Below are 26,615 nucleotides of genomic sequence, written 5' to 3'. Positions count from 1 at the left end.
TAAAATAAAATTCAAAATGTTCTGTGATATGTGGGAAGTAATGCTTTGAGCTCGATTTGTGCCTGACCACGGGTGTATATTTTTAATTCCTGTCTGGTGCATTATTGTTAGCGGCCAGCCCGTGAGGTTGTGGGCCCATTCCTGTACTTTTCTATGCTTACTCGAATAAAGGTTTTTGAAAAAAAAAAAAAAAAAGTCAGACATCAGAGTTCTTTAGTAAATGTAACGTAGATCCACTTCAGACTTCACAATTCTCAAGACTTCACAATTCATAACACAATCCGCAGCCAACACGTGTTTCGTTGGGCATCTGTCTCATGCCTAATCAACTTCCTCAGGGCTGCAAGCCAGAAAAGTAATAGGAACACAATATAATATACCTCTATTTATAAGTTTATCCAGAGTATATACCATTATCCAAAGATTTTTTATATGCTTAAATATGAAATCACCACCTAAGTGAGAAAACATAGTTCCCTCATTTGCTCAGGAAATTGGGGGGGGAGTGAGGTGACCTTCCCTGTCTTGCTTTTGAGCACCTACTGTGACTTGTTAATTTTACTTGAGCCAAATCCCTGCAGAGCGCCCGCTTTCTATCCCCGTTACCTCAAATTTCAATTTGCTTCTTATGGGTAAATGGCGGTGGCCCCAAAACAGTTGCCCATTGATCAGAGCCTTGTCCTGTCTGCTGTTGTAGGACAGCAATAATCGAAAATGAACTGAAGGGCTGAGGCATGCAGCGTTTAAAATAGACATTGTTAGGAACAGCAGAGGAGAAAGACTATCATCAGGTATCATGAATGACTATTTAGTCTAGGAGCCTAGACTAGTCTAGCAACTCCTAATGCTAATTACAGGTATCCAATCTTCTTCCTTAGGTCAGTATCTTTTTTTCTGTTCACAGGGCCTCCCCTTTGAATGAACTTTAGCATACCCAACAAGCAAAGAATCTCTTCAGGATCACGAGAAAGCGGCATAGCACAGAGTAAATGGTAACTTCTGCATTTCACTAGGCAAAGGAGATAAATGCGTGGACTCTGGGTGTGTGCGACTCCCAAAAGACAAAGCACTTGTCTAGTGCCAGTCCTTGGTGTGGCCCTAGATTCTGCACATACATGTGGCACTTTCTTACTGAGAGGCTTGCATGAATGAGGAGTGATAGGCCTGGCCAAGATGACACTGGGGCCCGGACAGCATGAAGGATTAACGGAGCATAAGGTTGTTTTATTATGCACCCCTGTCGCATCTTCCCATTAGGGGTTGAAGCAAGCAATAATATGCATTTTAAACAATGGAAACTAATATAATGTTGCATTTCCTACCAAAGCAAATAATAAGTGTTAGCATTATCCAATTTAATGGCACTCAATGTGTTGACCTTGGAAAAAGTCACAAGACTTAGTGCAGTCAGACATTTAGGAGAACATCCCAGAAACAAGATCCAGGTAAAGCAGAGCAGGAGTGGCAGGCAAATGCAGTGGCAGCAAAAGCGTTCAAACAAGCACGCTCTCTTTCTCCTTTCTCATCTCTCTCGCCTTTTCTCTCTCTCATCTAAAATCTGTAATTCCGTAATTACCTGGAGGAGTTGGAGAACATGGCAGAGGCACCAGCAACGACCCTCTGCTTTCAATAACTGGCCTCCAATGGCTTCAGTCCACTATGGAAATGTCCAATGGTAAGAACAAACAGTACTGGCCTGAGGTCTAGCATTCAATTTGCAGGGACTTGGGACTTCAATACTCCGAGTAAACCTTGGATACACAGCAGCCTCAACACAGAAATAAGCAACAGTCTACAGCCCACTGCAGCAGTGCTTACCTCAACATCTCAGCAAGCAGACAATGGTTTTATAATATCTCTGTGAGAACTGTGACTGTTAGCTCACCAATGTATCACTAGCTAGTGCCTGCCAACACCAAGGGGTGTGCTGCAGCCTTCCCTGACACCCAAACCTTACTTAAGCAGAACTTTAACTTAAGAATGTAATGTAATGTAAAAAAAAATTATAAAGCGCAACTAACACCCAGCGGTTTCTTGGTGATAAGAAGAGATGGTAACTGCAGTACTTGACTGCCTTTCAGGGGGAGAATTAAGAAGTCAATAGTAGTGGTGAGGGCACAGAAACATTTTCATTTTCAGGCAAACCCCAACATGGCTGCAACGGCACTCATGCTGAGAGGGGGTCTAGTCATCAGCGGGTGTTTATTTTTTTTATTTAATGGAATTTTATATAGCGCGGACTTTACCCAAATGTGTCAGAGAACTTCACAATAGAACCAAGTGCGTTACATGAGGAAGAATACATACTTACACGTTACAGAAACAAACGAGATAGATGAAAAGTTAAATAAAGAATAGATGACAGTCACGCAAAAAAAGAAAAACACAATCGGATTAGAATCGTACAGGCACAGATTACATATATACAACACTGTGAGAACTTCCTAGGGGGGCATGGAAAGAGAAACCTTCACCCCGCTCCCAGCCTACATTATTAGCAATTTTACAGCAGTAGAGCAAGGATCGGTGAGCCTGCAAAACCAAGGCGCGTGCAGACGATTCCCACCGGCGAAAGGACGCGACGGGGCTATCCCAGGTGAGGCCGCGGGCCACGGCCTCAACAGCGGCCGGGACAAGGCGCTCCTTGACCCGCCCGCCCAGCAGAGTCATAGCGGAGGGAAACTTCCATGCTGCCGACCAAGCGTTTATTTATCATAACGAAGCCATGTGCAGGGTTGATGCTTCACTAGTGCACTTTGACACGTAGGTAAAGGGCTTCTTTCAGAGAGAGACGTGAAGCCTAAAACGCCCGAAGAAAACTGACCATCGGGTACTGAATGTGTAAACACCGGCTGAACCAAAAAACGTACAAACTGACTCAGAATTGTGTCAACACACACGTACCAGCCACGGGTTTATGGGGCTGCTTTCCTGTTTTCAAGAAAACCTTATTTTTCTGGCATGCTGGGTGAAACTCAGCCTCTTTTACTAGGTTCGTTGCGCAGGGTGCTCCCTTTCAATAAAAAATATACAATTTATGAATGAAATTCCGCCACAAGCAGGCACCATTTTCTACTGATCGTATCTCGCTATTCTGTATACTAAACCAATGTTATGCGTTTCAATATGGAGCAAATGGCAATTAAAAATACGACTTTAGTGTAGCTTGTTTTAGTTTATATTCAATTTCGGATGATCACAAATTGGCACCGTCAAATGAGTCTTCAAGTGTAGCTGCACAGGCCTGAGGGCCTGCCTTATAAAAATATTAAAAAATAATAATTAAATGCAGATTTATATAGCGCAAACTCGCCCCGAAGGTATTGGAGCGCTTTACATGAGCACCTGTTAGGTTACACAAGGACACATTCATATTTGTTGGTGGGTTTAATGGGAGTAGCCTTGTCCTGAGCCGGTGTGCTCTGCGTGGCCGACCATGAACGGTTCTAGGGCAAGGCAATGCTGGGCCGGGGGAGGGGGACATCTGGCTTGCGCTCAAGAGCCTAGTTTGGTGGCGGTAATTTACACCTTCCTGCCCTTTGGAGTTCTTCGGCCCTTGAGCAGCGCACGGCCGGGCATGGCTGTGGCACCGCCGTGCTTTTCAACAGAACAGCTGCGTGACCTCTGGAGCAGGCCTGAGGTTTGCAACAGAGACCGCAGTGTGATTTGGGCTGTCGAGACTGGCAGCCGACAGGCCCAGTGAAGCTCTGAAGAAGTTTCTCCCGTCCACGCTTTCCAGATGTCAGGGGTTGGGTGGGTCACGTGCCTGGGCAAACCGCAGTGTTGAAACCGTGGTCCCGTTCCACCAGGGAAGGCTGTCTGCAGTTTTACAGAGTGCGAACCGGGCTCGTTGTTTAGGCACTTCGAAGAGCAGAAGATAAAACAAAATACCGAGAAAAAAAACAGGAGGGAGCTCGAAAATGCAAGTTGCGTTGGGTTCCAGCGCTGAAAAAAGCAAGCACTGCTACCCAACAGGAAGGCCTCAGGCTGGGATGCAGAAGATGTAGCTGCAACAAGCACCGGGGCGCACACGTAGGACTCCGAGACACTCCCCGGCCCGGTCACTGTGAGTGACTGCTAGCTCAGCTGTGCTCTCTGAAAGTGAAGTCACGAGAGTGCTCGTTAAAAGCCCGCGCTCTGCGTCCGTCATCTTCCCATCCCAGCTCCTCAACTCCTAAACCAGTTAAAGAGTGGTAGAGGGCGCTCACATTCAGCTGCGTGCCAACCGCGTGCCTTTCGAGATTTCTGCACATCTGTTTCTGCCAGCATATGCTTTGCCAATCTGAATGTAGATACAGGCTGCAGCTGGGGTGCATGCAAGCACCGGGCAGAGGCTGGCAAAACGAAACGGGCCGGCAATTAAAAAAAGAAACATATGGCAAAGTTATCCGATTTTATGTAGCAAACCTTTCAGATGTGGCAGGTCCGGAGGCCGTTTAGGAATGTTTCCAGTCTGAATTGCACGCATTACGATCGCCCAAGGAACACCGCATTCTTTCCCTATGAAGCCTTCGTTTCCCGCCTCTCGCTCCGCGGCCGCCGGCTCGGGTTTCAACACACACACCCCGCGCTGGAGGAGGTGAAGCATTCTGCAATGGCCTGAGCTATTTAACAGGTTTCGCATTTCCCCCATTTTTATTCTGCAACACGAGATAAATGTTTGGATTGCGTAAATGACTTGTCCCAGTTTTTTTTGTGTGAGGTACACATGCTTGGAAGACCCTCTGCCAAATACCCGCCACCCTGATCTGTGTTCACCAAAAGCTCTACTTACGTTACCAGGACTGAATCGCAAGTTAAGCACATGAATTGGGGTTGTTAAACTCCACTGTTTAGATGGACAGCTGTTTAAATCCATTACGGACAAAAACTTAGTTAAAGAAACTCTCAGACCGTGGACTCTCGTAATGGTGGTACTGCCAGAGGCGCCCCTCCCCCGTGACCCCAACATAAACCTCGTCTGAACCCCAGGGTAGGGGGGGGGGGTCACAGGGCAAACAGGGACTGCTGGACATCAGTTGAAGAGAATGAGGTGGTTTGCCTCGGACGTCATGGGCTGCGTCATCCTATGGCTCTGCAAACTGGATACATGAGGTCCTCTTCCGCACAGGACTCCGCTGGGAGCACTCAAAGGCTTCACAGGGAGGAAGAAAACACCACAGTGCAATGTCTGTCTAACCCCGTACTTTGCTGTCAAGAAGAAATGAACTTGAATGCACTTTATCAATACCTACTGTACATGCAATATAGGCAAGATGCGATTTAGTGTCAGGGCACTGAGGTTGGGGAGCACCTCTACCTGATACTTCCCCTGGTCGCCCTGGGCTGATACCCCCAGGGGCAAAGAGGGATGAACATTTTCAGGTACAGTTCACCCCACTGCAGCACAGTGTGCTCACTCTTTCACAGTTCACGTTTAGAGTGCTCAAGTGAGGGCTGGTTGCTCAGACGGTGGTGGAATACTGAACTGGTGGGCAGACACTCTCCAGTGGGTGCGACCCCACCCGGTACAATCTCATCCTGGTCACACAAAAGAGGTTCCCAGTTGGGTAACAAGACAACTCACCACCCTAACGTCTCTGGAGTAAGGAGACTCGATCAGGCAACAATTTCCTCTGGCGCAGTGGTTAAAGTCAAGCTGCGATTTCCTTCTGGACACAGCAGCCAGGTATACTTCATTTTTGTCTTGACATGACCTATTGGTCACACCAACTCAGATCCAAGCCCCAAATAGGTTTCAGGGATCGCATCACCACAGTTCCCTTCAAGAACCACTTATGAAGAGATTGTTTCACACTGACACTGGGGTACATCGTTCACTTTCTACAGTCCTCTTCAAACATACCCCACATGCAACAGTGCCACAGTGAACCTTGCTCCTACTGGACTTTGCTCCCCCTACTCCTGCAGGGTTGGCAAGCTCCTTCCCTCTCTGAGCAGGCAGGCTCGCTTCTAGGCGCTGCAGGTCAGGTAAATAGCTTTTCCAGCAAAGGGTAAACACAGGTAATGTCTTTTGCTCTGAGTATAAGACTGGCCTCTCAACATCACATTAGCTGCACAAAATGGCTTCTCTCCCATTAAACCTACGCAGAATTCAAGTTTCCCATTCTACATTTTAGTACCTGTTGTCCTGAATAAATGAGATAAACAGGAATGCATATACCATAAATCAAAGAACAAAACCTGGAGTGGATGAGCTACTTGCACATGGGATCGGGAGCACTGAGTGCGAAGCCTGATCCTTTCATGTTACAGCGGTCACAGAGCTTGGCCTTCATGCCTCTTTCCCACACACTTGCTGCAAAACATGGCTTCACTAGTTCTCAAACTTCCACACAGACTATAGAGTGTCTGATTTCTCCATGTCTCACACATCGGAGAGCCAGGCTTCTAACATGCTCTCCTTAATCACGACTACAGGACCTATTCCCAGCGGAATAACTAGGCTTAGACGAAAAACTTTACCGAAATTAAAAAAATGTCGAAATCCATATTTTATTTTTAAATTAGCCTTTGGAGCAGAATTAGTTTTTCCTTTTCTCTAGTCTGCCTGTGGGATGGATTTTGGCAGAAGTTCAGATTTCGTATCCAATCACAGAGACCCATCCTTTTTCTAGCTGACATCATCCTCGCTCCGAAACGTGGCACCGACAGGTAAAGTAAGAGAGGTGCGGAAAAAGTCTGTGCCCATCACTCAACACACTGTTATAAAGTCCCTTCCAACATCCACACACGGGGAAATCTATGAAATTCAAACATACCTCAGATTGCAACACGGAAGGCGTCATATACGCAATACGTTGTCCATGCGGACTCATCTATGTGGGGAGAACTTCGCGAAAAATCAAAACTCGCATTATAGAGCACAAGAGTATGATACATAATCAAAATCGTCACTCATGCCTAGCTGCACACTGGATTGACATGAGGCACAGCATACCACAACTTAGATTTACCATTTTGGAGCACATTACACATATTGGTAGCATTGACATAACCACAAACTTAGTCATAGAGAAACGTTTTGGATAAATTACTTGAATACCATCATTCCCAAAGGATTAAATGATCATTATGAGATGCTCTGCTTTTTATAATCTGGGGATGCTTATACTGATAAGGTTGTCATTTCTGTGATATTCTATTATGACATTGTGGCCGTTCTTGCGATTATATTGTTAGTTTGCATTTGCGCCCACTATCATTTACATTCACTTTTCACTCATTCTATAGACTTGGGCACTTTGTGCTATGTTTTATTAATTTATTTATAAAGTTTTATATATACCGTTTACTAGTTTACCTTCCTCACCTCATTACATTCATGTTTCACTGGTTTTATCTCGTACTTGAGAAATATTATTTTCGGGCTGTTAGCTTTAGTTTTCTAGAATAGCGGATTCTTATCATTCCCAGCAGGGGATCAGGTCAGACCATGTCATTAGGCTGCGTGGCACATAACCAGAGACACGCGGCATTTATACTGGAGTACCATGTTGTGTGTTAGCATGGTAGTCGATAACGTTTTCGTTTTTTCAAAAGGATACACGTCACGCATATAAGACGCGTGGTGACGGAACACGCGCACTTAAATAATTGGCGTCTCGGCGTAAGTACATTCGGTTCTACGGAAGTTCAGGGCTCAGGATCGGAGAACCTGTGATTACTCGTAAGTGATGCATGGTTGTAGATTTGTTGAGTCAGAGTTGGATTATTGCAGTTAAGGGTTTGCGCACTCACAGAATTTTTTCTCATCTTTAGATTAAACCCGACTTTCAAGCTTTTTTAGACAAATATCGACTCCACGCTTCCTGTTCTTTTGGAAAGCGGAATCACGAATTATCACTGTTTGCATTTAATCAGGCTTAAACACGCCTTCAGGAGTACACGTTTACAAATGCTACCTCAGTTTATTAACACGAGGTAGGATTCGAATTCTTCATAGAGTTTCGTCATACGATCCAGTTTTGGTACATTGTTGCAATAGTCTTGTTTGTATCAGTGGTTTATAACTCGCTTTTTTCACATCTGCATTAGTTAAGTTAGCTGGCAGGATGCCTTCACTGTGTGCACGTTTTTTTGTTTGTTTTGTTTTCACCTATATTTTCACTCTCAAACATTTTGGGTTCAACACTTCGGGTTCAACCGTTTTCCGCTGGATAAGATTTTCATTTGCATCTTGAATCTGTTTGGGGATCAAGGTTTACTGTGTCACCTACCTTAGTGGCTGCAAGCACAAATATTGCATCACCTTGTATTTACATACATTACGTTGCTCTTTATTTATATCACGTATCTATCTCTTCTTTTTTGTTGTTCCAGTTGGTGGTCACAAGGAGTTTATATAAGTATTGTGAAATTAATGCCCCTGAAGAAGGGTCACACCCGAAATGCATTGGGCTTTCATTTATGTTTCGTTTTTTGAATGATTCAGAAATTGAGCATATGAACTGCATATGACACATTTCATATATTTATTGTATTTAGTTTAATCTTGTATGTATTCATATACATTGAATAACGATTGTGTTATTCATTAAATGGCATGATTTACTAAAATGTTTTGATTGTGATTAAAAAGAAAAAAACTTTTGTTTACAGGTTATACCGAAATATAATTAGGTAGAAACCTTAGGGACTTTATAATAGTGCGTTGAGTGATGGGCACAGACTTTTTCCGCACCTCTCTCTTATAATTTATTAACACAGGTCTTTAGGCTGGACCGCAAGCACTCAGCAACACACTTTGTTTCAATTGTTTACATTAGCACCTCAGGATCACATAAGAAATTACAAAAGTAGCGCAGGGTGGTACCCCCACATCTATTCTGTTTGGCTGCTAGCAGCCACACAGAACCCGCAAGAGACAATCACTCTGATTGATTCAAAGGGTGGCTAATCAGAATAGGGTCCCGTGGTAGGACCATTTCAATTGGATGATGGTAGCCAATTAGATAATCAAAATGTCAGTGGCCTGCATGCAGGTGTCAATCTAGCAGGGTTCTATGGACCTCTGTGTGACTGCAGTTCATGGGTGTTTTTTCTTCAGTCCACAATAAGTAGTGCATGGAAACCTATAGGGAGAGGACTACACTCATTAACAGCATAAATGAGCCTTTCCCATGCAACACATTATCCATGCCCTTCCCTCACAGCAGTGTATTGGAATATCTTCCATGGATAACGCAGCATGCTTGAGAGAAATGGCATGTTTGTCACAGGTAAAGTGCACATTTGAGTAGGGCGAAAAAGAGGGCTAGCTGGGTGGTCACCTTGCCTTTACTTACAAGCCCAAGCCCCGCCTACAACTTTTCACATTGTGTTCCCTCCCCAGGCCCTGAATAAGACACCCTTTTGTGAGAGATCTGCGCAAAGGTACGAAGCACAGAGAAGAACGTCCATTCCTGGGGACGAAGCCCAGGTTTGCATAGCATGAAGTTGAGTGACTTTGGCCCTTGACGCATACTAAGGCCTCACCTGTGTAACTGGAGCAGGAGTATTATCACCACCTTCCTTCACAGCAATGCTTGGGTATATACTCTAGGCATTCCAACATGTTCAGTACACTCACCATTTTTTAATCATTCGGCCCGCTCATTCTCTACTTCATTGCCATTTCTTATAAAAGCAGACATAAATTACAATTGATTAATTGACCATTGCTCAGGATAAGAGCCATCATTATTCTGCTTACACTCCATCTTAAGTTGTCCCATGCACAAAAAACACTAGACTTTGTTACCAAAAATCAGTGTGCTGCTTTAAAAAATAATTCCACCCCTTGTTTTATTTTGAGGAAGAATCCAACAAAATGATCACGCTCACTTTCGCCTAAGGATCACGGAGGGGGAACCTACCTGTTGTTATTTATTGCCCCTGCTGCAGAGCTCCGCTCCCGCTGCTACTCTGGTCTCCCTCCCGCCGCCGTAGTCAGCCATCCAAACGGCCGCCGAGTGGAGGGAGACTACAGCTACCAGCCTGCTTTGCTGGACACCGGAGGCCGCCACTGCTGGTCCCGCGCTCGGAGGCGTTTTAAATTTGTGACAGCCCCGGTGTAGCGGGTGTCACGCTCACTTTTGCCTAAGGATCACGGAGGGGGAACCTACCTGTTGTTGTTTATTGCCCCTGCTGCAGAGCTCCGCTCCCGCTGCTACTCTGGTCTCCCTCCCGCCGCCGTAGTCAGCCATCCAAACGGCCGCCGAGTGGAGGGAGACTACAGCTACCAGCCTGCTTTGCTGGACACCGGAAGCCGCCACTGCTGGTCCCACGCTCGGAGGCGCTTTACATTTGTGACAGCCCCCGCATCGCGCCGGGCGAAGCCCGGGCAAAGGGCGGGCCCTCTGTAGCCCTCAGGAGCCGAGGGAGGCCGGGCTGGGCCCACTCCCTGATATTTCTTCCACCAGCTCCCGTATCTCAAGGTACCAACTCCTTTTATGTTTTGTCCTCCGCCATGACTATTGCCCAGTTAGCCACCTAACTCCATTGGGGTTATACTCTAACATCGTTTTTGCTTGATCCCATCCCGGATATTCGTTGCTGTGCATTATGGCACTAACCAACACAAAAAACTCAAGTAGCCTTAACAAAGGGACTCTGGACAATTTTGTGTTTAAGATCTCCTCAGATACGGACAGGGAGAGTACCCTGGCAGAACGACGTCGCTCAATCGAACTGATTAAAAACAATCGGGTCTCTCCCGTGCGGACGCAGCCAGAAACTATATTACATGACAGTAGTCTTGTTGGAAACGAGGACCCAGATACAACTACTAACAGTATCCCTATCCTCTTACGAGATGTAACCTCCACCCCTGAAATAGTTAGCATACCATACAGTCCAGTCCCAACATCTCCTGCTAATATACCATCAGAGATTGAACTCATCCCTGACATGCCCTTACCTGTAGTAAAGGTCACGCGCAAGAGCGTGAAAAATACTAAACACCTTAGAGTACAAGTATCACCGCCAAGGAAACATAGAAAAAAAGGGAAAGAGCCGCAGAGGAAAAAAATTAGCCACACTGACTTCGGTAGAACTATCAAACCTCACATCCCAAGCACTGTGACGATACCCAATCTAGGTATGCCTTCATTACGCCCGGCACTTGAAACTCCCTGTAAGGATCTAATAGGAACAATTGAACATCTGATTAGAGCTTCTACACTGTCACTAATAGAAAGACTCAAAAAATAGAAGACAGGCTCGGTTCCTTAGAGGAAAAACTAGCTGTAAATACAGGACTACTTGATAGCGTCCCCAGGTCTATTCCAGCTAATTTACCCACAGTACTGTCTATAAATGATACTGCTCAAAAGGATTTACTAACCCCAGAGATAAGCAAAACGAAATCCATAAGGCCAGAGATTGGTAAAATAACGCACCACATCGCACAACACGTAGTTGTAGAGGCCCCAAAGAAGAAGACAGTCTCAAACTTAGAAAAGACACAAAGCAAACTTGACAAAAACACCTCAGAGGGACAAAGAAAGCCAAGGTGGCGCCGAGTGGAACTGCCACCGGAAGCAGTTCCATTAGTGGTGGTACTAACAGGAGTTCCAACCCTAGACGAAGGAAAGAGGGAAAACCACTCTCAGCTAAAAGACAAAACCATATACTGGCTCAGGCAGAATCGGCCCCTCCCTCCAAACCTAAACGGCGAGATACTACACGTCCGCCGCCTTCCATGGCTCGGCTCCAGAATAAAGGACAAAGAGGGAGATATAATCGTCATCAATTTTAGAGACCATAGAACAGTCAGTTGCATCTTAAACTGGTTCCCTGAAGAGGGAAATACATTGATCTTGCCCTGTGATTTGACCTATTTCTACCCTAGGTCTTTAATGGTTCCTCTCCCCAATCTTAGAAGTCATAATCCCAGAATTAATAACCATTTCCAGGCTATTTATCCAATTATTCACCAAAATCGTTATGCGAGTCTTTATGGACTAGAGGGAGTCGATTGACTGCATCACAAGCCCACATCATACATCGCATTAAATAGCACTCTGATCTCCGTTCCTAACAAAACCGAGACAAATCCCAGATTATCTCCCTGTGACTCTTTAAAAAAACAAAATGAGCTCCAGGCTGTTATTAAAGATCCTGCGACCAAAATCATTGCCATTGACCAACCTCCCGCTGTAACCGGTCCCTCACAGGACCCAAAAACTACCCCAGTAAACCTAGAAAAAAGGAGAGGTAAAGGGAGAGAACCAAGTTTTTCCCTCCTTGCCTCATTCTGGAACATAGCAGGGCAACGCACTAAAGTTTTGCTAGAGGAATGGGCTACATTTATTTCCAACTTTGACATCATTGCCCTTCAAGAGACTTGGTTATTAGAACCCATACACATTGCCGGGTTCAAGACTTATTTCTCACCAGCAATACCATCGACGTCTGGACGAGCAAAGGGAGGCTTAACCATTTACATCTCCAATCTTATGACAGAGATGGAAGTAGACATCATAAAACTTGAGCCTAGTAACCAGATCATTGCTTTAACTTTAAATAATAGGGACAAGTTCCTCATAGTACATTTTTACAACAATTTCCCAGAAAAAGGGGCAACGAGCCTGGTATCCTCAATCCACTATACCCTCCGAACCCACACAGAGAAGGGTAATAGGGAAAAAGTGATAATTTGGGGGAGGACTTTAATCTGGGCCCTTGTCCAGCCGGCAACAATAACACATGTGGAATTCTTGACGAAAGGGATAACTCCATATCTCATTTTAGACATAGCAATCTAGGAAGTCAACTTAATGAAACTATGTTTGAGTTAAACCTTGTCCAAGCAAATAATTTTAACAACGAGAAAGCAACATTGGCCCCCACTTTTCATGGTCAGGGTCATCAATCAACGATAGATTATATTTTGGTCTCAAACGGGGAGAGGTCAGGGGATATAGTATTTACAATACATACCAGTGCCCTTAGTGACCATTATCCATTAAGCATCACATATACGTTAACAAGCAATCCCAAAACTAACCCTGGTTCTATTTTAGAGCAAAACAATCTGATGCTGAACAGACTAAATGGTTATGCTCTGAAATGGGGGAAAGTAGACCCAAAGAAAATAACCGCGCAAGTGGTTACAGGGGCTCTTCCTTCAATCCTGAAATGCCTTGACCCAGACACTATAGACGAGGAAATCATCCCTAGTTTTGGAAGGATCATTAAAACTATAAAAGATGCCTTATGGATAGAACTTAAACACAAGCCCAAGCCGAAAAAGGGTTGGTTCAATCATGATTGTACGGTCACATACCAAGATTTAAAAACGGCATTAAGGAAAACAGTAAAAACCCACTGGAAATAAAGAACCTTAGGAATAAATACAACATAGCTCTAAAAAACAGGAAAAAAGAGCTAAAGACTCTTCTCTGGGCACAACTGCAAGAAAGCTGCACTCTTAAAAATTCGGCTGCCTTCTGGCAAGTCATTAAATCTCCTTTTTTAGCAAACAACATCGATCACCCTAAAATAGATGTTGTAATAGGCGAAAATGAGTGGGTACAGCATTTCTCTAAGATATTTAAGATCAACCCAGATGATCCCACGTTCAATGATCACTCCAATCAGGAAACCCAACATACAGATAAACCTGATAATCCCTTTCCGATTGACCTCCAGTTTTCAAAGAAACAAGTTGAGTTGGCCCTACGTGAAAGTAAAAGTGGCAAGGCACCAGGCCCGAACGGTGTCCCCATTGACCTTTTTAAAGCTCAGATGGACATATGGATCCCACTCCTAACCAGAGTACTCAATGCAACATGCTCCATAGGTCTCCTGGCCTCATGGTCTAAATCCATACTCATTCCAATTTTTAAAAAGGTAGATAGGGGGTCGGTAGCTTGCTATCGTCCTATCTCACTCCTGGATTCGCTAGGGAAGGTGGCAGGTCGCTTAATACTCGAGCGAATACAGGACTGGGTGGACGATGGCAGGATCATTTCGGACCTCCAATATGTATTTCGCCATGGGTTGGGTACCATAGAACAGGCTCTGAATCTGACACTATTAATAGATAAATATGTCCATATTAAAAGGGGCGACATGTACATGGTCTACGTGGACTTATCATCCGCGTTCGATTGCGTGTCCCACTCGAAACTCTGGACTATATTGGGTGACATGGGTGTTCCACAAAATTTGCTTAAGATTCTGAGGGAACTCTATTCTAACGCCACAGCCAGCATCCGCTATGGGGTGCATGGAGAATTAACAAGGGAATTTGGTGTAGAAAAAGGAGTAAGGCAAGGATGTGTCCTGGCTCCCATCCTCTTCACACTCTATACTAACGGCCTAGAGGATGTGATGATCAGGGGATCCCAGGACCTTCCCATGGTGAATGGCCGACCAATACCTGCGCTCCTTTATGCTGATGACTCAGTCATCTTAGCCCGTACCCCTTTGGAACTCCAAAAGAGCGTGGACAGATACTCGGCTTTTATGGCAGGTCTTGACCTGAAAGTCAACACAAGTAAAACCTTCGTGATGAGGGCAGGCACAGGACATAAACGAAAAATGAGGGACATTCACTTGTATGGCCGAAAACTAGAGACCACGCAAAATTATTCATATCTGGGAGTGGCAATAGATAATAAATTAGCCTGGAACACTGCTGTTGAAACCAGAAAGTTACTCTTTTTAAGAACTACAGCAGCACTTGTAAACTTCTCTAGAAAGTTGGGCAAGAGACCCCCTAGAGAACTAATCAAGATTTACAATGCCAAATGCTTATCAGTGGCTCTCTATGGAGCAGGGCTCTGGGGGTTCGTGCCTCTATCTGAAATCCAGAAAGTGGAAAATTCCTTCTTGAGGTATCTTTTGGCAGTCCCAAGGAGTACGGGCACCATGGCCTGTCACATGCAGCTGGGTCTCCCACACGTTACTGATTTAGCAAAGGCTGAACCAGTACTACTATGGCACAGAATTTGGAGATCCGATAAAGCAACCCTCACCCAGTCCATCCTCACTGACTGTTTAGCATTGGACAAAGTTCACAACTCTAGGTGGTTGTGCTACATCAAGAAGTTCCTGCAAGATATGGGACAAGTGAGGTACTATTATGATCCCTCCTTAATGTCCGAAGTCTCAAGTAAGGTACTAAAAATGTAATGTCTGGCCCATTTAGAGGAACTAAGATTAATGAAAGAGGCAAAAAAATCTTCAGTAGCACACATCCTCCAAATACAAACGACTGCCTCCATTCAGCCATACCTCACACTTACCAACACAAGCTATGAGAGGTATCTTCTGGTAAGGTTCAGGCTGAACTTATTCCATCGTCTGGTAACGTTCCCCATTAGAAACAATTGGGCCAAGGATCTTCCGTTGTGTCCCTGCGATGACACATCCTCACAATCGACCATGCACACCGTCCTTTTTTGTAAATCCTTTCACGATTTTAGGAAGAAGTGGCTGATCCCATTGCTGCAGCAAATTGGATTTAGACAATGCCGTTTAGCATTTCAATATTTGCAGCAGTTGGAGGAAGAGAGGATAACCTATCATGTCGTGAACTTTCTCAAATGTACGGTTAGACATAGAGCGTTTTTAAGTTAATTATCTGTCTTTTAATAACGAGTCATGTTACGATTTTTCTAGCGAACTTCTAAAAAAGTATGAACTAAGTTTTTAACAAACCTAATAGCGAGAAGTCATAGGCTCGGCTTCTTATTTTCATCCTACAAAGAATAAAAGCTGTGCCTTTAATTGAGCCTTATACTTGTGAGAATAGTTATCTCTTTTATTTGTACATATTGATTTTATTGTAAACCAAATGTATTGTATTATGATTGTTGTTCGCTTTTTATGATTTATATTCTAAATCGAAATAAAGCTTAATTGACTTGACTTGACAACAAAATGATCATAACTTGAGTAAGCACTCAGAACAGAAAAGAGAAATTGCAGATAAGCTGTCCCTGGAACTTGTAAATAAACAAATACATCAATTTCTCATCCTACACCACTGCGGAGGAATGATAAGCTATGCAGGGAGCTTGCACAGACTTGTTAAGTGAGCATGTGTTCACCTTAGATAATGCCAATGCTGAATTGGAGGCAGACATTTACGATTACTACTTTGATGCAGTAATCTAGGTGCGGCCTTCATATCCATTCCCCAGAGGGAGCAAGGGAAACAGAATATGGATGTGAGAAACGCTCCATCACTATCTCTGATGGTCCAGCCTCATTCTAACATCACTGGTACATTTCATGGAAGCAACGTCGGTATCAAATTGTCTGTTTCTGGAGGTGTGCGAGTGCGAGCACATAAACCTAGCAGGGGAGCACCATAGGGGTGGACATACATCACGTGGCTATGAAATCTATTCAATATTGTGCACGTGGGGCGAGGAGTTGGTAGGTGGAGTCTTTTCCTGTGTTAGACATGGGGCATGGAGCAGGATGGCTCCAGGACGATCCGCTCCTTAAAGATCATGTTTTGTTTCCTCGTTACATCTCCTGGCTTAGTCTGGCAATGGTCCAGACAAATTCTGTACTGCTAGGGCCCCTCCAAAGTCTTTTTCTGACAGTTTATGATGGAGCACTGTTTCTTAATGTTTTGTGGGACACACAAAATGATTTGAAGATGATGTGGGCTTGAAGGTAAAGCCATAGTAGATCCATTAGGATGGAGTAATGTGATTACTTTTCTTCGATGTTTTAGAAGTTACATGCTGTGAGACAGAAGGCTGTCTTCAGCAACAGAGTGGATTAAGAGATCCCAGGGAGCAGGGAGGTACCACTGTACAGGCGATTGACTCACAGAATTTACAGGAGTCTACCACCCTGAAGGGTACCACAAATCCAAGAACAGCCTACACCACAAAACTAACTTCAGTTTCTTTCTGGAGCCCAAGAGTGTGGGAAAGAGCTTTATGTCTGAATCTGGTTAATCTATTTTAGCATACATGCCTGGAATGAAAATGAGTATCAGGCACATGACCTCTTCTCTTCAAACCAAAATTTGTGCAAACAGATGCAGTCTGCGCACTTTGATGACTTGGAGATTGTTCAGAATATCTGCTTAGAGGGCGTTACATTAATCAAGGTGGACATTCACTGCAGACCCCAAATTCTGTTCTTCAACAATAAGAGTGGAAACATTGGTCTCAAGCTATTGATGTGATTGAATCATTTTTTCACAACAGAGATTCGAAATTTTAAATGTGGCTTCTGCTTAAAAAAAATTGTGTAACTATTTTACTTTGTCAGTTGGATTCACATTTTTGCTCAGAAAGACTAGGCTACAGGTCTCTAAGGATCATAAGCAGGATCTGCCTTATGGGCCCAAACAACGATGATCAGTTTGGGTTTTGAATGGTTTAACTGTAGAAAGTTGCTGTTCATCCATTTTTGATGGTACTGCAGCAGAAGAGCTGGAGCTATGTGATGGTCTAACAAGATCTAAAATCTTGCCTAGATTTGATTGTGGTCGGCATAAGATTGTAACAAAACTTTGTGTCTTCACTCTACATCAAATAAGGACCATAGACAGATGTTAAATCACGCCAGTTGAAGGAGATCTCTGGGGAATCCCATAAAATGTGGTAGTTGAGTGGGAGAAGAAAGGACCTGGCTTCACCTGTGGGAATCATCCAGTGAGGACAAAAGTGAAAGCATTGGGGGGTGAATCGCAGGGCAGGCATAAATACAGTGGTCAGGCATGCCAAAAGTGAGGCGTGATCCACCATGTTGAAAGCGATGGACAAATCAAGCATAATTAACAAAGAAGAAACACTTATCAATGAACCTTACACTATCGCCTGAAAAGCCTAGCAAGCCTGATTCTATCCTAGGTGACTGTGTGAATCTGGATTGAAAATGTGACAATATACCACAGGTAACTAAGAAATATTGTAGTTGGAGAACAAATGCCTTTTCTAAGCTTGTAGCTAGAACGGGTAACGTTTTTTTTTATAAACAACTTTTTACTGGTTTTAGACCACCATGAGTGGCAAACATAATTAAAAAATTGACACACATTAATCACAATACAGGAGAAGAGAAGAGTAGGCATTTATACAGATCAGCGGCTCTCAAGTCATACATCATATTTGAAGACAGCACCATTTAAATTACTCCCCACTAGCAATTTTAAATGGATTGACCCAATCATTTACCCTACACCCGTCCAAGTTTGTTGGGACAGCACCTAGTGTCATAGACCACAAGCTCCTGTTGCACACATCAGTCCACTCCTCGCCGTCAGCCCGTCAAGATGGGAGGAGCTGGTGACATCCATTGAGCTGCGATATCATGCTTGGCAACCAGGTGAGCCGTACCCAGATATGATCACTGAGCTTGTGCTTCCAGAGCCCTCAAGCACACCCAACAATAACATCAGAGGGGAAACTGGGACATCCTACCCCAGGATGTCGTATAAATCCCTGGTCCTGTTGTTGGCAATCACTGAGCAGTATCATACCATGTGGTAGAAATCCACCGGAACCATACCACAGACGGGCAGGAGGAGCTAGAGCGGAGGCCCACTCGGTACATTCGATTCGGGGAGAGGCAATCGTAGTAAAGGTAATATGTTTGAACCAAGTGAAGACGGGTGGAACTAGTGAGCTCCCGCTGGGCCATCAGGACTTCACGCAAATCCTTGTCTTCAATAGGACCCAACCAGCCCTCCCATCGGAGTCTAAGATGCTGCAGCATGCCAGGACAGTGGATTATCAGGGTGCAATTGATTTGAGAAATTCCGAGCCAGCCTAGGTTACCCATAAGAGTTTGACCTCAAGAGGATTAAATTCAGGCATACAGTCAGATCCCGGGGTATGGGCATGAAGGGCATTTTGGGGTTGAAGATATTTGTAAAATTGGGTGTTTGTCAAGGTATATATGTGGCCTGAAGTTCCTTAAAGGAACGTATGTGTGTCCAGGACCACATATCTCCCAGTTGAGAGATGCCAATGAGATCCCAAGCTTTAAAGTCCTGAAGTTTCCCCACTTCCCTTCACCATGTGCCATACCTGAGAGGAGTCTCTGTTGCGTAAATTTGCCATCCCATTGTATGTGTCTAAGTGAAGTTCTCCAGGCTAGGAGCACCACTTTAGTTACTTGAGACATGGTGGGAGTGGCGAGCCATATAGCAGGGCTTGCAAGTGCGGAAATCCCAGCAGGGATTATTTTAATTGATAGGCAGGGTCGGACCATCCCCCATTAAACCAATCGTGAATAACAAGAAGGTGGGAGGCCAAATAATAAAGATACTAATGAATCATCCCTAGACCACCGTTGTAGGGACCCCTTTGACAAAGCGCGAAAGCAAACTGGTAACATGGCTATGACCGAAAGTTAGGTGGATGACCAGAGAATCCATTTTGTTTTTTGATGGGGGCGACACACAGAGCTTTCCGTGAGGGATTTAGATGCTAGGGCATCCATAGATTTATCAAATAGGGTGGAGATGACCTGACTTGGGTGATACTCAAAGTTTGCTTTGAGAGCGTACAACTGGATTCTGTATATACCTCATCTGGCACCAAGACAAATTTAATTAATGATGTGGGCTTTGAATGAGACATCACACTCCATAAATGCAGGTGATTTTGTTTTTGTGGCGAGTTACATCATGTATTCCTTTAGTTGAAAGGGCTAATTCTAGATCATATTTGTCTGGTGATGTTAGTGATGAGGATGAATTCAGTCTTGGCTGAGTTCAAATTGAAAGATATATCGATATCCAGGCTTGGCAGATGGAAAGGTCGTTTCTAAGTGGCCTCACTCCAAATCCCATTGGGAGGAGTCCACAATCACTAGAATCTTTCACCACAATCTATCAATTGTACAGAGTACAGGCAAACCATTCTAAACTTAAGAAGGCTGCACAATACAAGTTCCTCCAGAGTGGGAGGCACACTGTTTGTGCTCTGATAGTGTGAAAGTAATTTAGGTGACAACAGGAGACAGAGATTAGAATGATGGTTTCAAGTTTCTATACTCTATTTCAGGCTTTCATAAAAAACATACTTCATAAAAGTGCTCCTTGGCACCAAATCAACATTCCTCAACTGCACTAGCAAGGCCGTTCATTACCACAAAAACATTTCCTTCTTTGCTAATGAGAACTCATCAGTCTGAGATTAGCAGGAAAAGGTGACTGGAAGAATAGGACCACAGTCAATTCAGAGTCCCTTACCTGTCGTTCTCCGCAGCTCTTCACACTGACTGATGTGTGGAAACTTCAGGATTTCCTTCCACTTCTTGCTTTTGCCTTTGCGCTTTCCTCCTCCCCCTGCATGAAAAAGTAAGATTAAGAAAACGCTCTACTACTAATGTCATTGTCAATTTCAATTATACTGTCTTCGGGTATCAATTACTGTGTTCATACACTTCATTTGTGGTGCAGGATCCCATGATTACTATCCAGCTTTCTTAAAATCGTTGTATACCCATGTACCCACACAGATTTTGCCAAATAATTGTCCCACTGCCATACACCATCCTTTAAGGCAGCTGACATTATCATTACACAGTGTGATATGGGAGTGTACTTGTACAAATTTATGTGATCCGCACAAGATGTGAAGAGAGCTGTTTCTTTACCATTTTGATTGCAATAAATCTACTTTTTGAGAACACACACTTCAGACACGAATCTTCTCAAATTGGACTTTAACAGGATGTGTGCAGCTCTGTGCGAATCATTACAGGTAACCACCATGTCTTATGCATTCTCCTTTCTCTATGTTCTTCACACAACCCTTCTTTATAAACACGTGGAATGGCCTATTGACAATTACTACTCACTAATTTCATGCCACCCGTCACAACCTTATGCTAAAAAGAACAAGCATACATTTCTATAGATGCCCTATTATACGCCAAATAATTTGCACGTTTTAAATGCACCATTTATAATGTAATGACTAATAATCTCTGATGCAAAACGCGATCACTTGCCGATCACTAGCTCCCAGGTTTTTTATCACCTTTGTGGCCTTTCCCCGATTTAGTCAAATGCAGCACCTTGCCTTGAACCTCATCAATGATGTTCAAAACTGCTCTTTGCGGGGCTAAATCGCATTTTACAACCCATTTGTTTCATTGTAAATATTTCGTTGCAATTAATGTGGTTAACTCTAGTTTAGAGTGTTGATGCTTGTTAACCAGCGCTCAACTTGTTAAATAAATAAGTGTAGGACCCCACAGTTTTTCTTAAGAGCCCAACGTTGCCAATACCAACACTGGCTAGTCAGTGCTTAATTTGTTTAAAAATAAAATAACTCAAATGGGTTTTGTTTAGAAGGCAGTGGAAGCACTATCAAAGGTCGGCGTGCCAAATACCAAGGCCGCATAGTCTTCATTCTACCTCATGCTTCTTTAATCCACCACCACTTTATGCCATTTATCTCAAACTTGAATTTCATTTGTCATCACTGTTTTCTCCCTGATACTGTTTTTCCACCTTTTTCTTCATCCTCCTCCCCTTTTTGCGATTTTTAACTCTCTTGATTTAGATCAAAGTTTTCTGATGAAAAGTATGTTAGTCCCCAAAGATGAGGCCCACTGGGCCCCACCTCCACCACCAACTCAAATTATGAAGAGTGGCTATTCTTGATTCTATCCATTCCTCTCTTCTCCCATCCAATACTGTCTCTTTACCTCCCTTTTGCAGGTTGCCATCAGGGCCGGACTGGGAACAGCAACCAGCCCTGGCAGGTTGCTTCTCCACTGGCCCTGGGAACGGGAAGGGGCGAGGTTGTTAGCCGCTAAGCACTGCTCCCGCTTTTCTTACAAAGTGCCGATTTTGCAGCCACCCTGTCAGAAAAGCGCCCCTCTGCGACCACAAAACCGGGCCACCGGGAAAAAACCCGGTGCCCACTACAGCCAGTCCAGCCCTGGTTGCCATCTTTCCTTACCTTCTTTGACACTGGATTCCTATCCTTCTCTTTTCTTCCTTTCCCTTTCAGCATCAAAATTGGAGATGAATAATAATTCACAATTCCAAAAAGAGTGCTATCCCTGCCACCTACCCAAATTAAGTACTGGTGTTATCACCTGTGGTTCATTTCTATAAAGTTGGTAACTAGCTTCCAGTTGCATGACATTCCATCAATTTGTGATCCCACAGTGTTGCAGCCTGTTGTTCACATTTGAGAAGTGGAGAAGTGTGGCTCACTGGTTAGAGGCGGCAGACCCGTAAGCAGAGAACGGCCCGGGACCAGGGTTCGATTCCCGACGCGGCAGGGTCGTGGACCAGGGTCAGCGGACTCGATAATTCTCGCCTCGGTGCCTACTCTAGTCAGAAACCACACTCGGCACCTCTGGGCATCAGCTTGCCTCATCTTCACAACGGCCCCCCCAGACCGCCGGGGATGCTTGGTCGCACCTTAGAGATACCCATCAGGGACCATCTCTCAGGGTGAGCCAGGACGGGTTCCCCAGCGGTCGAAGCGTGGAGATACTCCTCCGGGAGTCGATTCCTAGCGCTATATAAACCCGCAATTAAATTAAATTAAATTGGTTGCAGACACTTTAGGGCCGAACCCTTACCTCTTTTTCTTATTTGACTTTTTCCATCCATTGTAGGAGGTGAGGCATTACCTAAACTATCAACCTGTCCAAGGCAAGGGATGATTCTGAATTCTACTTGTCCTGTAAATATTTCCACATGCCCCTTTTGCAACCATCTTCTAAAGTGATACATTACGGTATGGTTCTCATTAGGCTCATATTAGAGTTTGGATGCTAGCAAGACTCTAATTTTGCCACTTTCTGCAAATCCATATAGAGGTGCTAGAAAGTAACAGGAAGCGGTAGTTCCAAGGCTGGAATGCCCTGTAAATATGTGCATATCCACAAGCATACATCATTAAGGGTATTCATCAACTCCAATCTCTTCCCACACTTGAAAAGGTTGGAGATGTACTTCTGACAAGGAAAAGAGTAAAATCTGTGTCAGGGTGAGGAAAAAAGGGGTGTTTGTAAAGTTAATATATGCATGGAATGGAATTAATAAACGCTTGCTAGGATTATGGTTTCCCGGTCTTACTTCTTGAAACTCTTATGAATACCTGAAAGTCATAAATCTGTACCAATGCTAGGACATGTCATTGCAGGTGTACTTATGGAACTTTCTTTAAAAATTGGGCCACAGAAAAATATAACAGGTGCCTATGATTTTACCAATAATGGTTTTACACCAATTCTCAATTTTTAATGTTTTTTTAAACATTGGAATGCAAACATTTTATTAATTGGTGTCTCAAATAAATGATATCTAAACCTGCACAATGTTAACACTTTTTTTTTCAAGTAGCAAATTTATATTTTTGATGCAAAAAGGCACCAATTTTTATAGATTTACAAGTAGCCCTAATGTTTTACATTTTGCAAACACATACATGTTTTATTCTAAAGCCATCGTCAGAAAGACAAGCTTTGCTCAGATTTCTGCTTTCCCTTAGAACGCTCATCCTGCACCTTGCACCAACAAACAAAATGTACAAGTTTGAACACCTTACATACATACGGATACAGACCTTGTCTAAATGGTAATCCTCTTTAAAAGATCCGTATAGTGGTACTGTAAACCAGCAGCCAAAGTGTTTGTGGTGCAGGGGGTTGGGAGTATCTGCCAGGAAACCAAAATAAACATGAAAACTTGTTGTCCTTGACCCCAAACAATATGCCATGGACATTTAGCGATAGGAATAAAGTCTATGGAGAACTGGGTTTTTTTTAGGAGTACAGGGAAATACTAGGCGCACAGCACACGTTAGTATTGGGTATGGATAGGTCTGGGTGCAAGTAGGCGAGGGGAAAAGGCCCTAAACCCCTCCAAGAGTGTGCGAGGCACACGCTATACAACGCAAGAACAAAAACCAAATGCACACCAAATTACAGTACAGAGAGAGATGTCTCAATGGGCATAAATAAGTACAAGTAACAAAGTTCAGAACAAAAAAGGGGAAGCGATGTAGTGCGATTCCTCTTTAATTGCATGGATGGCCAGCCGACACGTGTTTCGTCGTCAAGCGGTAACAATGCTTGCACGACTCATCAGGGCTGGGGAAGATACAAAGTACATGATGGAATATGATGTCCACACGACATAAGCATAAACGAATTTAAAAAATTGCACTCGTGTCCAGTTTTCTAGTGCGCGTGAGAGTGCAAGTGGAGGTCGTGGCAATGATGAATTGTTTTAAGTAAAACAGATTGCATGGTGGAAGCACACTGTGCCAAACACTTCGTGCAAGCATTGTTACCGCTTGACGACGAAACACGTGTCAGCTGGCCATCCATGCAATTAAAGAGGAATCGCACTACATCGCTTCCCCTTTTTAGGTCTCGGAACTGCGAACAGATTGCGAAGCAATCTGTCGTTCCGAGACTCTATTGTAATCATTCTCGCTTTTACGACGTCAAGGGAGACAGGAGACAAGCGAGGTGCACGCGCAACCTTGGAACTGGGATCAGGTCGCGCGCGCTTCCTGTCTCCCATGGCTCCTGAGAAGCAGACTCACACGCACGCATACAGAACCCCCTCCCCCGCCGCGCATACACGCACGCACACACAGAGCCCCCCCCCCCACCTACCTCGTCTCGGCGTGTCTTCGCGCTCAGCACTGGGCAGACTTCCTGCACAAGGACGGGCAGGTGCACAGTCTACAGGCCCCCAACAAGTTACCAAGTGCCTAAGGGGGGGCACCCTCTCTCAACCGAACACACCAGGCTTGCCTCAGTCGCGTCGCGTGCCGCCCCTGCCTCTCACGCGGCCATACGTGCGCGCTCTCCTCGCCCTGTAACTAGAGCTTCTCGCCCTCAGCTCATGATGGTAGCGCGTGCCAGTGCTCGCACGCAGCCGCCGTCCACGGCTGCGCGCGCGCCCCCGCAACTAGTGAACGGAGCAAGTGAATTAACCAAAATGTATTTATTGTTCAACCTTAAAATACAGTAGTTAACAGAGGATTACATTACTGTTTATTCACAGTACCTTTGCTGCTTTTGGTACCACCTTTCCCCTTTGGAGGCATGTCCGCAGCCTACAGCGTGCACTGGTGCCCGCATCCACAGATTCACTCATTCGAGGGACTTCAACAGCATAGACATAAATGAAGGGCGAGCAAGCTGCGCGCAGCTCTTTAGACGCTGAAATGTCTGCCGTTGTTAGAACAAGCGGGGAATCTCCATGTACGAGAAAGCAGAATACAAGTTTTGCTCATTCAGACCTTTTCATATACAGATATAATTTAAACATGTATAATAATGGGCTAACTGTTCTATAAACTCCGTGAATATTTATACTTTTGAAATTTAAAAAATCTACATAATTATAAAAAGGAAATAATAAAAGTGAATTAAATATTACAATTAAGTATTTATGTAAATAAACCATTTTTTTCTCTGCAATTCCTGTCGTAAATATAGCAATTTAATTTTCCAATATGGCCGCTTCTTGTCGTGACAGCTGAAGGCTTCTTGGAAGCTGGAATCTCTAGTCTATTGCAATCATTTCTCACGCGCACGGCGCCAGTGACAACCGGGATGAGCAGGAACACACCCATTACGTGTGCACTAGCACCTCACGGGCCAATACACACGCATGCACGCACTTGGGTCTGTGTGTGTGTGTGTGGTGGGAGGCTGAGAGGACCGCTGGCCCCATGCCATACACTGGCAGGGAGGCGCAGGGTGGACAGGAACACACCCATTACCTGTGCACTGGCACCTCACGGGCCAATGCACACGCACGCACTTGTGTGTGTGTGTGTGTGTGTGTGGTGGGAGGCTGAGAGGACCGTTGGCCTCATGTCATAGACTGGCAGGGAGGTGCGGGGTGGACAGGAACACACCCATTACCTGTGCACTAGCACCTCACAAGTGCACGTACATGGGTGTGCATGTGTGTGTGTGGGGGGGGGGCTGATAGGACCACTGCCCTCTGGTGAAGAGACTGGCGGATGCTGCAGGACCCAGGTGAGGGCAAGGAGGTGCCACACAACCACACAACCACACACACACACAACCATACACACAACCACACACACATACACACCACCACACACATAACCACAAACACGACACACACAACCACACACACACAAACACAACACACACAACACACACACAACACACACACACAACCACACACACAACCACACACAACGCCACACCTTCAGTGCACACTTTCACCAAACACAGACCATCAGTCATCAATGCACGCTTTCACCGGGCGCATACACCACCAGCCATCAGTGCACGCTTTCACCAAGCACACACACACCACCAGCTGTCAGTGCACGCATTCATCAGACACACACCACCAGCCGTCACTGCACGCTTTCATCAGGCACACACACCACCAGCCATCAGTGCACGCTTCCACCCGGCACACACACCACCAGCTCGCAGTGAACACTTCCACCAGGCACACACACCACCCGCCATCAGTGCACAATTTCTACAGACACACACACACACTACCAGCCATCAGTGCACACATCAATTGTTAACGCATCCACAATTAACCATGTAGCAATAGCAGTATGGCACACTTTACTTTTAAAAATATTAATATAAAGCGCAGCATGCCGCCATTGCTACACACATTTTTTTGGCGTACAATTTATAGACTTTTGTTGCAG

The 26,615-nt window shown here is 44.6% G+C and overlaps 1 protein-coding gene across 3 annotated transcripts in view; it reads right to left on the bottom strand.

The window, feature by feature from the left end:
• Window positions 1-26,615, bottom strand: part of GRK5 (G protein-coupled receptor kinase 5) — a 648,325-nt gene that overhangs the window by 415,244 nt on the left and 206,466 nt on the right. For all 3 annotated transcript variants that reach the window (XM_078643914.1, XM_078643917.1, XM_078643915.1), the window contains exon 2: window positions 20,162-20,257. In XM_078643914.1, the coding sequence (XP_078500040.1) occupies window positions 20,162-20,257 (96 nt within the window). The remainder of the gene's footprint in view (window positions 1-20,161; window positions 20,258-26,615) is intronic.

Source organism: Lissotriton helveticus, chromosome 5_1 (assembly GCF_964261635.1).
Source record: "Lissotriton helveticus chromosome 5_1, aLisHel1.1, whole genome shotgun sequence".
NCBI lineage: Eukaryota > Metazoa > Chordata > Amphibia > Caudata > Salamandridae > Lissotriton > Lissotriton helveticus.
Note: the sequence above shows the minus strand (reverse complement) of the source record. Positions and strands in the feature narration are given on the sequence as shown.